Genomic DNA, 13,680 nt, shown 5'->3' on the forward strand with positions numbered 1-13,680 from the left:
CGCCGTGAACCTGAGTTTGGGCATGGCCAGCGCTGCTCAGCACCAGCCCGCCTGCGCGCAAGCCACCGTGCAAGCGGGCATCAGGGCTTGGTAGATGGCCGCGGAGGTGAGGACCGCCTGAAAAGCACCGAGGAAAGCCCCCTCTCCGCTCCGGGGCCAAGCCTCTGCCCAGACGGGAGCTGAATCCAGAGGGTTTCTGCCACCCCGGAGAGCGGGATGTCTCCGGAGCGTCCTTCCCCTCCAGGCAGATCCTGCTGTCACAAAGGCAGGTCAGGAGAGAGGGGGACGCCGCTGCCCCAGCACTGCGACTTTGGGGACACAATGACTGCGGGCATTTATTTATTGAAACACAAATATTTCGGAGTCTGGCCCTTCCCGCTCCCAGAGGGTTTGATCTTCCAGGAGGCCAGTGCTCGGCCGTCAGGAGGGTATGAACGCCGATTTTCTTCCTAAGGACAACTGGAAAACAGGGTCTGTGCGCATCACTGCGCGTTCCCTTTTTTATGAACACTATTTAATCCTTTGAGTGCCTCTAATCTTTTGAGATACATTTCTGATTTATATTTCTTAGTATCTCCCAGCACAGATGTTCATTTCGGTCTTTATTACTATTATTATTATGTCGAATAAAAACCAAATTGATGAAATTGTGTGTTTTCACCCTCTTGCCATTCCTCAGTTAGTATTTTGACTTCTCCTATCCACAACTTGCGTTTGAGCATCAAAATCTGATCCAAATAAATAATTATAAAAAAAAAAAAAGGCAAATTAATCTTAATACTAATGATTGACCCAGAAAGGTAATTGCCTTGAAGTCCAAGCTCGGAGAGCTCCTGAGGTTTAACCCCCTCCCTCCCTCTTGGCAAGCGTTCCCAGCTCTCTGTTGCTATTCCCTTGCTGGTAAAATGGGTTTGCTGGTGCATCAGGGGGCAGCTCCGTAGCGACGGGATCACCCGGGATCGTCTGAATTACACCAATGCCTCCGGTGCTGACCCGAGGGGTGCAGGATCCCCAGATCAGGATCCATCGGCATCCAGCGCCTGGCTGGATCGAAGGACTGTATGTATATTTTTATATATATCTACATATTTATGAGATGCAGGAGGGCTGAATGTCACTGCGGTGTCCCGGGGCGGATCAAATGGGGGTCATAGCCACATCCTAAACCAGCAGCATGAATCCACGGCCTCACACTTCCAGAATAAACCCAGTGAGCTGCCCATGGCCCCGCCGGCGCAGGCTTTATTCGTGTCGGGGAGGGGGGAAAAAACATCCAAAAGGGTCAATGCCTGATGCAAAATACTGGTTTAATGGTGATCATGCAATGCCAGATATCCCCGTGACGGAGCCCGGCAGCATCCTGCACGCAGCTCCCACCACACGGGACAGGGAAAATCCCCTTCCCAGCTCCAGGCTGCTGCCCCCCGGCTCCCCGCTCCTTTCCCGACAGCTTCTTATCCTCCCAGCGTTTGGCGAAAAGAGACTTGCAGGAGGCAATTGAGCTTTTATCTCTAATCCCACTCAGCCCCATCACTCCGGTGTTCGCTCGCTTCCCAAATGGGACATCCCTGACATCCAGATCAAACCAGAAAACCCCTCTCCTGCCGCCCTGAGACTTTGAAGCCCCACCGAGACACTGGAAATGACTGGGTAAGGCGACAGCCGCGCTGCGTGCTGCCCCTTCTCCTCCCCTTCATCCATCCACGCTCACTCGGGGTTATCTCCCAAAAATCAGCTGAGTTTCGGGTCTCTGTCCTGGCTCTACAGCTCCCTGAAAGGAGGGTGTAGCCGGCGGGGGTCGGTCTCTTCTCCCAAGGAACAGGTGATGGGACAAGAGGAGACAGCCTCAAGTTGCACCAGGGGAGGTTTAGGATGGATATTGGGGAAAATTTCTTCACCCAAAGGGTTGTCAAACATCGGAACGGGCTGCCCAGGGAAATGATGGAATCGCCATCCCTGCAGGGATTTAAAAGCCGGGCAGACGCGGTGCTGAGGGACGTGGGTTAGTGGTGGTTTGGGCAGTGTTGGGGTGACGGTTGGACTCGACGATCTGAAAGGTCTTTTCCAACCTAAACGATTCTGTCATGCCGTGACCCGGGCAGGATTGTGGGTCCGGCGGCACCGGGGCCGCTCGCCGGGAGTCGCTCGTGCTCCTCGGCTGCCGACCTGCTGCCAAAAGCCGACCCGGGTGGATCTGGGGGGAAATCGCCCCGTTTCTGTCTCGTCCACGCAGGCTTTTCTCTCCCGCCGTCCAAACCTCGGATGGCGGCTGCCGCTCCGGTGTCCCTCCGGGGAGTTGCTCCGCGCGTCCCCTCACCGCGCGTCCCCCCCCGCCATGGCGGCAGGCCACCCAGCTTTATTTACGTGCCATGTCCTTTCAGTCCGTCGCTTCCCCCTCTCCTGCTCTGTCCCCTCCGTCTCCGCGGCTGCTGGGGACCGAGGACGGCCACCGCCACCTGCAGAGGGACCCGTGGGTGTCACCAGCCGAGGGCGGCGTCCCCGCTGTCCCTCCCCGGGCTGTTAACTCGCCCCCGGCTCTCTGCCCTTCCAGGTCTCCCGGAGGATGGAGCCGGCGTCGGTGAGGACCAAAGTCCCCTCCTTCCTGTCGGACCTGGGGAAGGCCACGCTGCGGGGCATCCGGAAATGTCCCCGCTGCGGCACTTACAACGGCACCCGAGGCCTCATCTGCAAGAACAAGACGTGCGGCACCGTCTTCCGCTACGGCGCCCGCAAGCAGCCCGGCGTCGACGCCGTCAAGATCGTCACCGGCTCGGACTTACAGGTTTATTCGGTGCGGCAGAGGGACCGGGGACCGGATTCCCGGTGCTTTGTGGAGCTGGGGGTCTCGGAGACGGCCATCCAGACGGTGGACGGCACCATCATCACGCAGCTCAGCTCCGGCCGCTGCTACCTGCCGGCCTGTCTGAAAGCGGCCACGCAAGGGGTGGTGGAAAACCAGTGCCAGCACGTCAAACTGGCCCTGAACTGCCAGACGGAGGCCACCCCGCTGGCCTTGAAAAGCTCGGTGCTCAACTCCATGCAGGCTTCCCCCGAAACCAAACAAACCATCTGGCAGCTGGCCACCGAGCCCACGGGGCCGCTGGTGCAGCGCGTCACCAAGAGCATCCTGGTGGTGAAGTGCAAGGCCAGCCAGAAGCACAGCCTCGGCTACCTGCACGCCTCCTTCGCCCACAAGGTGAACGCCAAGACGCTGACGGACCACAGGTTCTCCTGCTCCTGCCAGGCTCCGAAGCCCGGCAAGGGCGGCCCGGCCGAGGAGGAGGCGCCGTCGCCGCGCTGCATTCACTTCTTGGCCTGCCTCTGCGCCTTCGCCAGCGACGAGAGCCTGGCGCAGGAGTTCGCCGAGTTCCTCGCCTGCGACGCCGGCGGTAGGTGGGGGAAGCGACACGCGGAGGATTTTTTTTTGGGGGGGGGAACCATGTGTGGGGCTGATGCCGCCCACTCCCCTCCTGCTCACCCGCCTCGCTTCACCGGGGCTGCCCTCGCATGTGCTCCCCATCGGGGCCTCGTTAGCTGGGGTTTAATTGCCTGCCCCCTCCCTCTGCAAGGACAGAGCTTCCCGGGGAGCGATTCCTCCTGGGCTGCAGCTCCCTCCTGCCGTGTGGGAGCGGAGCGGAGCGGAGCGGGGCGCTCCCTGCGCTCCCCCGGGAGCTGGGACAAAGTGGGGGGGGCGGCCAGATCCCGATGGGTGCTCGGGGTGAGTCGCGTTCCTCTCCTGGGGGGGGAGCCGGGTGTTCTCTTCCCTCGGGCCGGAGCAGCGCTGGGGGGAGCCCAGCTCATTGTGAACCACACCACTTCCCCCCCCCCACCCCGGCCCCACGGCAGCAGCCTCTGGGGTTCAGTTCCCCCGGGGCGTTGTGTGCCCCGATAGGCGCGCCTGGATAATGCCGCCTTGGTTTTAGGCCCCCAAAGGTGAAAATCCACCCTGAGGAGGGTGCCCTGAGTGAATTCACCTCGATGTTCCCCCCAAGAAGCGTGTCTGGGGGGGCCGGGAGGGCTTTGGGGGCTCTCCGAGGACGTCCGGGGTGTGCTGGGAGGTCTTGGGGCCCAAACGCCGGCGTGGGGAGGGGGACACGAGACCCCCACGTCCCCCGCGGTGCTGCCGCGCGTGGTTGAGGGGCTTTTAAGGACGGAGTCTTGTTTCTGCCAGGGCTGAAAGGGCTGACGGTCCCGCAGCTGGTGGGCAGCCCCGAGTCCCCGGGGCAGGCCGGGGAGGCGGCTGCTGCCAAGGCCAAGAAGAGGAAAAAGGACGTCACGCCGGGTGAGTGTCTGCGGGACAGGGGGGGACGCGGGCCGGAGCCGTAAGCCATTGTCCAGCCGGAGGGGCAGCCCCGCCGTGACCCGCCGGGCTCGTGTCCGGCGCCGGCGGCGGCTTTCGGAGCGGCTCCGGGTGTTGGGCGCACCCCTGCCCTGGGTCCGGCGGGTCCTTTAAGGGTCGTTAGCGATGTTAGGAGCTGTGGTGACAGCCGGCTCTGGGGAGAGAGGGGATTTCCCCGTCCCATCCCGCATGGGGTGCCCGGGGACCCCCGGGACTCGTGCGCCGACGCTCTTTGAACCCATCCGTCAGGGGCGCGGGCGGCCAGCCCCCTCCTGGCGCAGGACGCGGCTCACGGCAACGCCAGGAGAAGCAGCCTGAAGAAGCCGGCCGTCGCCTCCTCGCTGAAGAGACAAGGTAAGCCTCGGCCACGCGCCTCGGGACGCTCGGGGACCGGGCGGACGCTCGCGGCCCTTCGGTTTGTGCCGCCGTGACCCCCGCGGAGGGGACAGCCGAGCCCTCGCCCTCCTTCGCCGGCTCTAGGAGGTGGCAGTCGGGCTCGGGCAGCTTGGTGTTACTGGTAGCCGTGTGTCCGGCGTGGCTCCGGTTGGCCGTAGACGTGGTTGTTGTTAGAGAAGGACGATGCCGGCGTCCTCCCAGGGTGGCTCTTTGGTGGATTTTTGGGCACGGCGAGCTTAAAAAGGTTGGCTTTTGGTAGGGCCGGTGCCGCTGGGGAGGGGGCAGGTGTCGGTCGGTGTCTCCTAATGCCACGAGGTGCTTTCCCGGGCACAATGAGGGGGTGGATGGGGTCAGACACAGTTGTGAGCCGGTTTCCAGTGGTTTTTTGCCGGTGTTTGCAGCGTCTCTGAATGGCCAGAGCTGCCGGGGGGGAGCTTGTTGTGGCCGGAGCCGCTGTGGTTTCTGGTGGCAAATCCCTGCTGGGAAGCACGGCCCGGCCGGGGAGGAGCCGGGCGCTGGGGTCCCCCCGGGGAGGCGGTTGCGGGCACCGGCGTCGTGCCTTGTCTCTGAGCAGGCGGCCGGGTGGTTGTGTGTGTTCCGCCGTGATGTTCGGAGAGGGAAGGGTCAGCCCCATGCCACGGGAACCCGAAAAGCGACTCGGGGCCCTTCAGAGAAAGCCGCTCTCCTGGCTGGTTGCGGTCTGGGGCTGTGCTTTAGTGCTTTTGTTCCTCCCGGCTTTAGCGTTGGCCTAGAAAGGGGTACAAATCCCGTCTCTTTCCCCGTGTTGCTCCCGCAGATGCCCACGCGCGGCCCCGGGGGGTCGCGGCGCTCTGGGCGGGGGGCGAGGAGGCGTCGGGTCCCGCTCCCGGGGCCGGGGGCCGCGGAGGCGGCTCCCGGGTGTCGCCGTACGGCGGCGCCGAGAGCAGAGGGGGGTTCGGAAGGGGATTCAAGCGGTGCCGCGTTTCCCGGCCCTGGGAGCGAGGTGCCCGGGGCAGCGGCGTCTCGTCCATCGAGCTGACGGACGGGGTCGCGTTCAGTGTCGCGTTCGGTGTCCTGCTGCCTTTCGGGGCTCGGTTTAACACAGGCAGCTGCGGCTGGCGCCGCTGGGGGAACCGGTGCGGGTAGAACGGGGAATACTGGACCGCAGCGGGCCACGGCAGCGGCCATTCCGGTCGAGCTGCAAGCCCGTCGGCGCACGCCACGAGCGTACCGGGGTCCGGTAGAGAGAAGGCTGCTGGTTTAGGCATCTGGCTCTTCCCTGGAATTCTAGGGCATCCGGGCTCGTGGGGCTAGGAAAGGCTTAATGAAAGCGGCTGGGTTGGATTCTGAAGATGCAGGTTGTTATCCCGTGGGTCTGAGCAGAACCTGAGAGGCTTTAATTCATGCTTAAGGCTTGAAGGCCTTGGGTTTGGGTTTGGGTTTGGGTTAGGGTTTGGGTTATCCTTAAGTGCCTCGATGGGGGTGAGGATTATGGGGGAGAGGGGTAACAGGGAGGCGAGTGGCTGGCTGTCGTTATTTCTGAGTTATTTCTCCTGCCCGTCGGGTTGGTGCTTCACTTGGGTGCAGATTCTAATTCCGATTGTGATTTTTCCTGCCCTTTCTCTCTTGCAGGCTGTAACCAGCTGCTGGACGAGGCGCAGGTGACCCTCTCCTTCCAGGACTGGCCGACGTCACCCAACGCATCCATCAAACCATGCGTGGACAGTTTGAGGGTAAGGCTGGGGGGAGCCTCTCTGCACCGCTCCCCTCCCCTCCCCTCCCCTCCCCTCCCCTCCCCTCCCCTCCCCTCCCCTCCCCTCCCCTCCCCTCCCCTCCCCTCCGTGCACTGTCATCATCTCAGTCGCTCAGCTCTTGGCAGCGTTAAATAACTGTTAACAGGGAGGGAAGTGTTTTTGCCCAGTTTGGAGCAACTATTTTGCCCTGGGATTTATTTCCGGACTCAGTGCTCAGCAGCAGCCAGGCACAGGAGAAATTCCCCGAGAGGTGGTTGATGCTCGAATTCAAGCTCGGGGAGGCAAAGGCGGGTGAGCTGCCCGACTCAGAAGGGCTGGGGGGCCACTTTGCGGGCTGCCCTCTGCCCTCCCCCCCGGCCCCCTGCGTGCCCCGAAGGCAGGGCCCGAGCGTTCCCTGGGCACGTACGGCCCTGGGCGATGGCTCGTGGCCGCGATACCTGTCGCCTGCCCCACTCTGCTTCTGAGCCAGCAGCGGGGCACGGCTCCGGCCCGGCCTCCAGCCGAGAGGCGGCAGCTTGTGTTGGGTCTGTGAAAATCCTTACTGGGGATGGACTTTGTGTGTCTCTGGGCTGCTGGGAGAGCTGGGCAGCTGCTCCCCTGAAGAGAGGGACCCAAAACAGTGCCGGAGGGGAAGCAGCTCTTTGCAAGCAGCTTAAGTGTGTTATAAGTTTGTCACCTAAGACAGAGAGACCCATCCTGCTGCCCACAATCCCCTCCGCGCCATGTTCCGTGCGGGGAGCAGGCAAGCACACTGCCGGCAGCGTCGGCCACGAGCTGCTCTCGGCTCTGCTCAGTTCGTGGTTGGAGTCAATGATCTTCAGCATCTTTTCCAACCCGAATGATTCTGTGGCTCTTAAAGACCATGATATTGCCACCACGCAGCAGCAATGAGTGACCATGAGGCTGAAGGGGGGCAGCCCCCTCCCTGCACTCACAGACTCCCAGAGTGGCCGGGGTGGGAAGGGACCTCTGGAGATCCCCCCGTCCAACCCCCGGCCAGAGCAGGGTCACCCAGAGCAGGTGGCACAGGGACGCCTCCAGGCGGGGTTGGGATGTCTCCAGAGACGGAGACTCCCCCACCTCTCTGGGCAGCCTGTGCCAGGGCTCTGCCACCCTCACAGCACAGAAGTTCCTCCTCGTCTTGAGATGGAACTTCCCACGGTCAAGTTTGTGCCCGTTACCCCTTGTCCTGTCCCTGGGCACCACTGAGAAGAGCCTGGCCCCGTCCTCCTGACGGCCCCGTCCTCCTGACACCCCCCCTTGAAGTATTGATCAGCGTTGATAAGATCCCCCCTCAGTCGGCTTTTTTCCAGGCTGAAGAGCCCCAAATCCCTCAGCCTTTCCCCATCAGAGAGATGTTCCAGTCCCCTCATCCTCTTGGTGGCCCTTTGCTGTCCCCTCTCCAGCCGTTCCCTGTCCTTCTGGAACCGGGGAGCCCAGAACTGGACCCTGCCCAGGGTGAGACAGGGCCATACTGGGACACGTCCAGTTCAGGGCTGCAGAGGCACTGGAGGGACTGGGGGGGAGCACAGAGCCAGGGCTGGCGTTGCTTCGAAGGAGGATGGAGTGGCTCGAGTTTTAAGGGAGCCCTGAGGCTGGAGGCCCAACTCCCTGCCCCTCTCGGGGGGGGGCTGCCCTCTCTGGGGGCAGGGAGCCACGGCAGCAGGGCCACAAGCCAGGACCAGAGGCACCAGACTCTGACTTCGAGAAAATACTTTACCGTAAAGGTGATAAAGCGTGCTCCGGCTGGAGCGGCGGAGACACTCACCCCTCGAGCAGGGCAGGGGTGGGCTTAAGCACCACCCCCCCAGCCCCCCACCTCACCCCCCGCCATCTTCTCCTTCCTGCCCCCCAGGGAAGCCGGAGCCGCTGCCGTTCCGCATCCCTCAGGCTTTCTTCCAGGTGCTGCAGCAGCAGATGTCCGGGGGGAGCACAAAGAAGATGCTGCCCAACTCCACCAGGGGTGAGACGCCGACACGCTCCGCACCTGGGAAACCCCTTCGCCCCCAGGTCCAGGAGGAAGAGCCCAGCAGCACCTAGAAAAAGCTCCCTCCCTCCCTCCCGCTGCTTTCTAGCGGCTTTTCCCCTTGCTGCAGCCCAGAGGAAAACAGCACAGCTGCAGGAGTGCGCCCCAGAGGTAAGTGGGATGCACAGCCCCCCCCCCCCCCCGCCAGCTCCTGCCTGCCCCCAGCCCCCCGCCCGACTCCGGGCACCCCCTCTCAGCACTTGGCAGGGCACAAACCCAGCCCCCGCCAAACCCAGCCAGGCTTAGAGCCAAAGGACTTTATTCCTTGTTGTGTCATTCCCCCCCCCCGCCCCCCAGCTCTGATGGAAAGGCTTCCCCCCCACCAGGGGAAGGTCGCGGCCCCCCGTGCGGGCGAGCGTCCTCGCTGCTTTACCTTCTCTCTCCCCCCACCCGGGTGTAAATCCTACCTGGGGTGTAAATCCAGACTCACCCACCCCCTCGGGGCTCCGGGCGCCATTAAATCCATCCTGTCGGCACTGCGGGAGCACGAGTCGTCCTCTCTGCAGCGGCGAGGCCTGGGGACCCCCAGCACCAGCCCCCCCCTGTCCCCCCCGCAGCACGAGCCAAAGCAGCTCTCCCGAGGCCGGCACCAGTTAGGATCCCATTTAGTCGCTGTTACTCCAGAGCCGGGTCCCGGGGAGAAGCAGCCGGCCAAGGGCAGAGCCCGATTCTCAGCACTTGCCCCCCCAGCCCGGGCCCATAGCCACAGAGCGGAGCAAGAGGAAAAGTGGGAGAAGAAAAGGAAGGAAGAGGCACAGAGTGACCCTTCCCACCCCCCCACCCCCAGCTTTTGTCCCCCCGGACGCCCTCCCCCTGGGCACCTTCTCCGAGGACAGTGGCACATCACCAACGTCCTGCAGGTAAGGGGGGGGGAAAGGGCAGCCCCCCAGCCCCCCCACCTCCCCCCTAACCTCCCCCTCCCCACCTGCCTGCCCCCACGCTTACCCTCAGCTGCCCCCGGAGATGCCCCGGGATGGCTCCTGCGAGCTCTTCAGGTGCCCCGAGGTGGAGGTGGAGAGCATCATGGAGACCTGCGGCCCCCTGGAGCAGCTCAAAACCTTCCTCTGAGTGGGTAAGGGGGGGGGTGCAAGCTGGGACACCCCCCCCCCAGCCCAGCCGGACCACCCCAGCCAGGACCTCCAGGGGCCAGGAGCCCCCCCCCGGCAGCTTCTTCCCCCCAGAGTGGGAGCAGCAGCAGCCCCCCCCAGGAGCCTGGAGCGAGACCCCTGCGGGAGCTGCAGACCACAGCAGGGGGGGGCCCCCCGGACCTTCCCCCCGAGGGCTTCTTCTTCTAAGTGCTGCCTCCTGCCAGCCAGCCAGCCCTGGGGGCCCCCTCCCGGGAATTCTTCTAAGTGCTGCATTCTTCCAGCTATGAGGCTGCCCCCCACAACCAGGGACCACTCCCCAGGGACCCCCCCAGGGCTAAGGGGGCCCCCTACTCTCCCCCCCCCTCAGACCCCCACCCAGGGGGGCCCCGAAGCCCAAAGGGGCCCCCCCCTCAGACCCCCACCCAGGGGGGCCCCGAAGCCCAAAGGGGCCCCCCCCTCAGACCCCCACCCAGGGGGGCCCCGAAGCCCAAAGGGGCCCCCCCCTCAGACCCCCACCCAGGGGGGCCCCGAAGCCCAAAGGGGCCCCCCCCTCAGACCCCCACCCAGGGGGGCCCCGAAGCCCAAAGGGGCCCCCCCCTTCCTCACCCCCCCCCCCACCCAGGGGAGGGTCCCACCCCGGGGGGGTCCCTCCCACCCCGGGGGAGTCCCACCCCCCCATGTCCCCAGCTGCCACAGCTCGGTGTCCATGCCCACCCTCCCACCTGAAAAAAATCTCAAACACTTGAGATAGCCTCCACCACACAGAACAGCCCCCTCCCACCAAACACAACACAAAAAAAACCCCCAGGCACCTGCAAAACAAACACCCCCAGGGAGGGGGAGCCCCTCTACCAACCCCCCCCAAAAACCAACCCCAAACACTCACCGCAAGCTTCCAGCTGCTCCACCAGGCACCTGCCGAACAGACACAGCCCCCCAAAGTCACCTGAAACACAAACCAAACACCAGTTAAACCTAACACCCTCAGAGAGGGGGAACCCCTCCCCCCAAAAAAAAAAAACCAAACCCAAACACTCACCAGACCAGTAACCTCCACCAGGCACCTGCCAAACAAACACCGGTGATACACCAACAACCACGCGGGGGGGGCGTTTGGGCCTTGAGGCACCCACCGCTGCCCCTGGGGGGTCCAAGGTAAACACCTTGCAGAGGCAACACTCAGTAAGTCACTTTATTAACCATAATAAAAAAAACCACAGCATTGAGACACACACCAGGGGGGGCAACCAGTGTGAGCAGTGGGACACAGGAGGAAGGGACATGCTCAGGGCTCCGGCACCAGGAGGTCCCATCCCCACCACAAACGCCTCAAACTCACCCATTTCCCTGGAAGGGGCCCTTCCTGGGATGAAATAATCCGGGGGGGGGCTGGAAACGGAACGGTGGCACCACTTCGGGCCCCAGCAGCCCCTAAAAAACAAAACCAAACCAAACCACTTTCCCCCGGCACAACTTCCTGGGAAATAACAAAGCCCCGGAATAACCCAGCCTCTCCCTGCATGTGTGTGTGCCCCCCCCCGCAGGAAACACCTCCCCGAGGCAGAGGGAGCCCACCCCCTTCATCATCGAGTGGATCCCCGACATCCCGCCCCGCTCCCGCATCGGGGAGCTGCGCCTCAAATTCCAGTACGGCCGCCGCAGCGCCCGCCGGCCCCCCCCCCGAGCTCGCCCTGCTGCCCACCATCACCATCCCCTGACTCACACACACACTTTTTTTGGGGGGGGGGCCCAGGACTGTTCCCCACGCACCTGCAGGGACAGTGGCACCGCTGCTGCTCCGGCACAAACACCTGGAAAATAAAATAAAAAAAATAATCCCCCCCACCCCACTGGGTGCCTGGAGCCTCCCTGCACCCAGCGCTGGGGGGGGTCGGGAAACACTAGGACTCGCACCGAGGGTACTCCCCACAGCCCTGGGTTCAAAGGAGGGGGGGGTCTTCACCCAGCCAGGGTTGGAGGGGCCAAGGGGGGACTCGGGGTGCAGCACCCGGCGCCCCCCCCCCCCCCCCAAAACTGGCTCTGGGCAGGTCCCGACCCAAGGCTCGGCTCCATCCCGGGGGCTGCTCTGAGGCCTGGGGGGGAAAAAGAAAAGAGATGAGAGAACATAGCAAGCCCCCCCCCCCGCCGAGCACAGCCCCGGGGGGGGGAGCAGCCATACCTCCCCCACCCCCCGTCTCACCCCGCTCCATCCGCCAGCAGAGCCCCCGCCACCGACCTTCCAGCCGGGAATAAAGACACTGGGGGGGGGGGGGGGGGGGGGGGGGGGGCGGGGGGGACCCAATTCGGGCCCCCCCCCCAACCCCAGGCACAGCCCCATCTGCAGGGGACAAGGGAAGGGCCCCCCCCCCCCGGCCCCCCCAGCCATTCCTTACCTTGTGGGGCTCCCTCCTGCAGGCGCCCACCCGGCACTCCCAGTCCACACCAGAACCGGGGCGGGGGGGACCAGTAGCTCCCAGTAGGCAGCAGCAAGCTCCCAGTGGCTCCTAACAGCCCCCCCCCGCGGCTCCCAGTAAGCAGCTGCAAGCTCCCAGTTACTCCCAGTCGGCACCAGCAGGCCCCCCGCAGCTCCCGGCAGGCACCAGTGAGCCCCCCCCCCGCTCCCAGTAAACCCCCAGAGGCTCCCAGTCGACTCTCCGCAGGCAGCACTTGGACCCCACATTGCTCCCAGTAGGACGCAGGAGGCTCCCAGTAGCCACCAGCATGCACCCAGCAGCCCCCGACAGGCAGCAGCTAGCCCCCCCGCTGCTCCCAGTAAGCAGCGGCAAGCTCCCAGTTACTCCCAGTTGACACCAGCAAGCCCCCAGCAGCTCCGAGCGGGCAACCCCTAGCCCCCCACTGCTCCCGGCGAGCCCCCAGTAGCCAGCAGAGAGCCCCCCCCCGTCGCTCCCAGTAAGCGCCACCCGAGGGCTCCCGGCAGCCCCCAGTGGCTCCCAGCAGCCCCCCCGGGGGTTTAAGAGGCCGCGGGGGGGGGCCGTGCCCAGCCCCGCGATGGGGCACAGCTGTGCCCGGGGGGGGGGTCCCGCCCCCCCCCAGCTGGGGGCCCTTGGGTCCCGATTGCACCGGCCCCGCCCCCGGGGGGGGGGGTTGTCACTCTTCGTGCCCCCCCCCGGCACCCTTTGTGGGGGGGGTCACTCCTTGTCTCCCCCCTCCCCGCACCCTCCGGGGGGGTCATTCCTTGTGCGCGTGTCCCCCGGCACCCTCCGGGGGGGGTCACCCTTTGTCCCCCCCCCCAGCCCCGCTCCCCGGCACCCTCCGGGGGGGGGTGGGTGTGTGTGACAGCCTTTGTGCCGCCCCCCCGCCCCGCCCCACGGAGGGGCCGTTGCCAGCCCCGGGGGGGCGGGGGCGGCAGACACCGGGACCCCCGAATTGCCGGGGGCTGGGGGGGGGATACGGGATGGGGGGTGCGGTAGCCCCGGGGGGGTGAATTCGGGGGGGGGGGGGGGCGACCCCCGGCACAGCCCGTCTGTGTCCCCGTGTCGTGTCCCCCCCAGTGACACCCGCCCCCCCCGCGCACACGGCAGCAGCGGGCACGGGGAGGGGGGGGGGACACACACGTCGGGGACATCGCATAGGTCGGCCGTGTACCCCCCAGTGCTCCCAGTGCTCCCAGTAACACCCAGTGCCCCTGTGACCCCGTTTCCCCAGTGCCCCCCAGTGCTCCCAGTAACACCCAGTGCCCCCATTGCCCCGTGACCCCGTTTCCCCATTGTCCCCCAGTATCGCCCAGCGCCCCCCGTGCCCCTGTGACCCCGTTTCCCCAGTGCCCCCCAGTATCCCTCCAACAGCCCCAGTATCCTCCAGTACTTCCAGTATCCCCCCGGTGCCCCCGCTACGCCCAGTATGCCCCAGTGCCCCCAGTAACCCCCGGTGCCCCAGTAACCCCCAGTAACCCCCCCGGTACCTCCCAGTATCCCCCCAACAGCCCCAGTATCGCCCAGGGCTCCCGGTACCCCCAGTTTCCCCATTATCCCTCAGTACCCCCCATTAACCCCAGTACCCCCAGGGCTCCCAGTACCCTCATTACTCCCAGTACCCCCAGTAACCCCCGGTAACCCCCAATTACCCCCAGCAAGCCCG

The 13,680-nt window shown here is 64.9% G+C and overlaps 2 protein-coding genes across 2 annotated transcripts; one reads left to right on the plus strand and one right to left on the minus strand.

Annotated features, from left to right (window-relative positions):
• The first annotated feature begins 2,554 nt into the window (after positions 1-2,554).
• On the plus strand, positions 2,555-8,599 carry LOC141733352 (uncharacterized protein C2orf42-like). The gene is given in 6 exon segments (XM_074563603.1): positions 2,555-3,389; positions 4,172-4,282; positions 4,589-4,693; positions 6,347-6,397; positions 6,400-6,447; positions 8,324-8,599. Coding segments are annotated over 6 exon segments (1,326 nt in total). The 5' UTR covers positions 2,555-2,563; the 3' UTR covers positions 8,509-8,599.
• Positions 8,600-8,842: 243 nt separating this feature from the next.
• LOC141733273 (uncharacterized) lies at positions 8,843-12,262 on the minus strand. The gene is made up of 8 exons (XM_074563409.1): positions 11,976-12,262; positions 11,497-11,675; positions 11,353-11,393; positions 10,922-11,013; positions 10,622-10,745; positions 10,469-10,528; positions 9,440-9,558; positions 8,843-8,970 (listed from the first exon to the last, which is right to left on the minus strand). Exons 1-7 carry the CDS (start codon positions 12,260-12,262, stop codon positions 9,442-9,444), a joined length of 900 nt encoding a protein of 299 aa, XP_074419510.1. The 3' UTR covers positions 8,843-8,970; positions 9,440-9,441.
• Between the last annotated feature and the right edge of the window lie 1,418 nt (positions 12,263-13,680).

Source organism: Larus michahellis, chromosome 20 (genome assembly GCF_964199755.1).
Source record: "Larus michahellis chromosome 20, bLarMic1.1, whole genome shotgun sequence".
Classification (NCBI taxonomy): Eukaryota; Metazoa; Chordata; class Aves; order Charadriiformes; family Laridae; genus Larus; species Larus michahellis.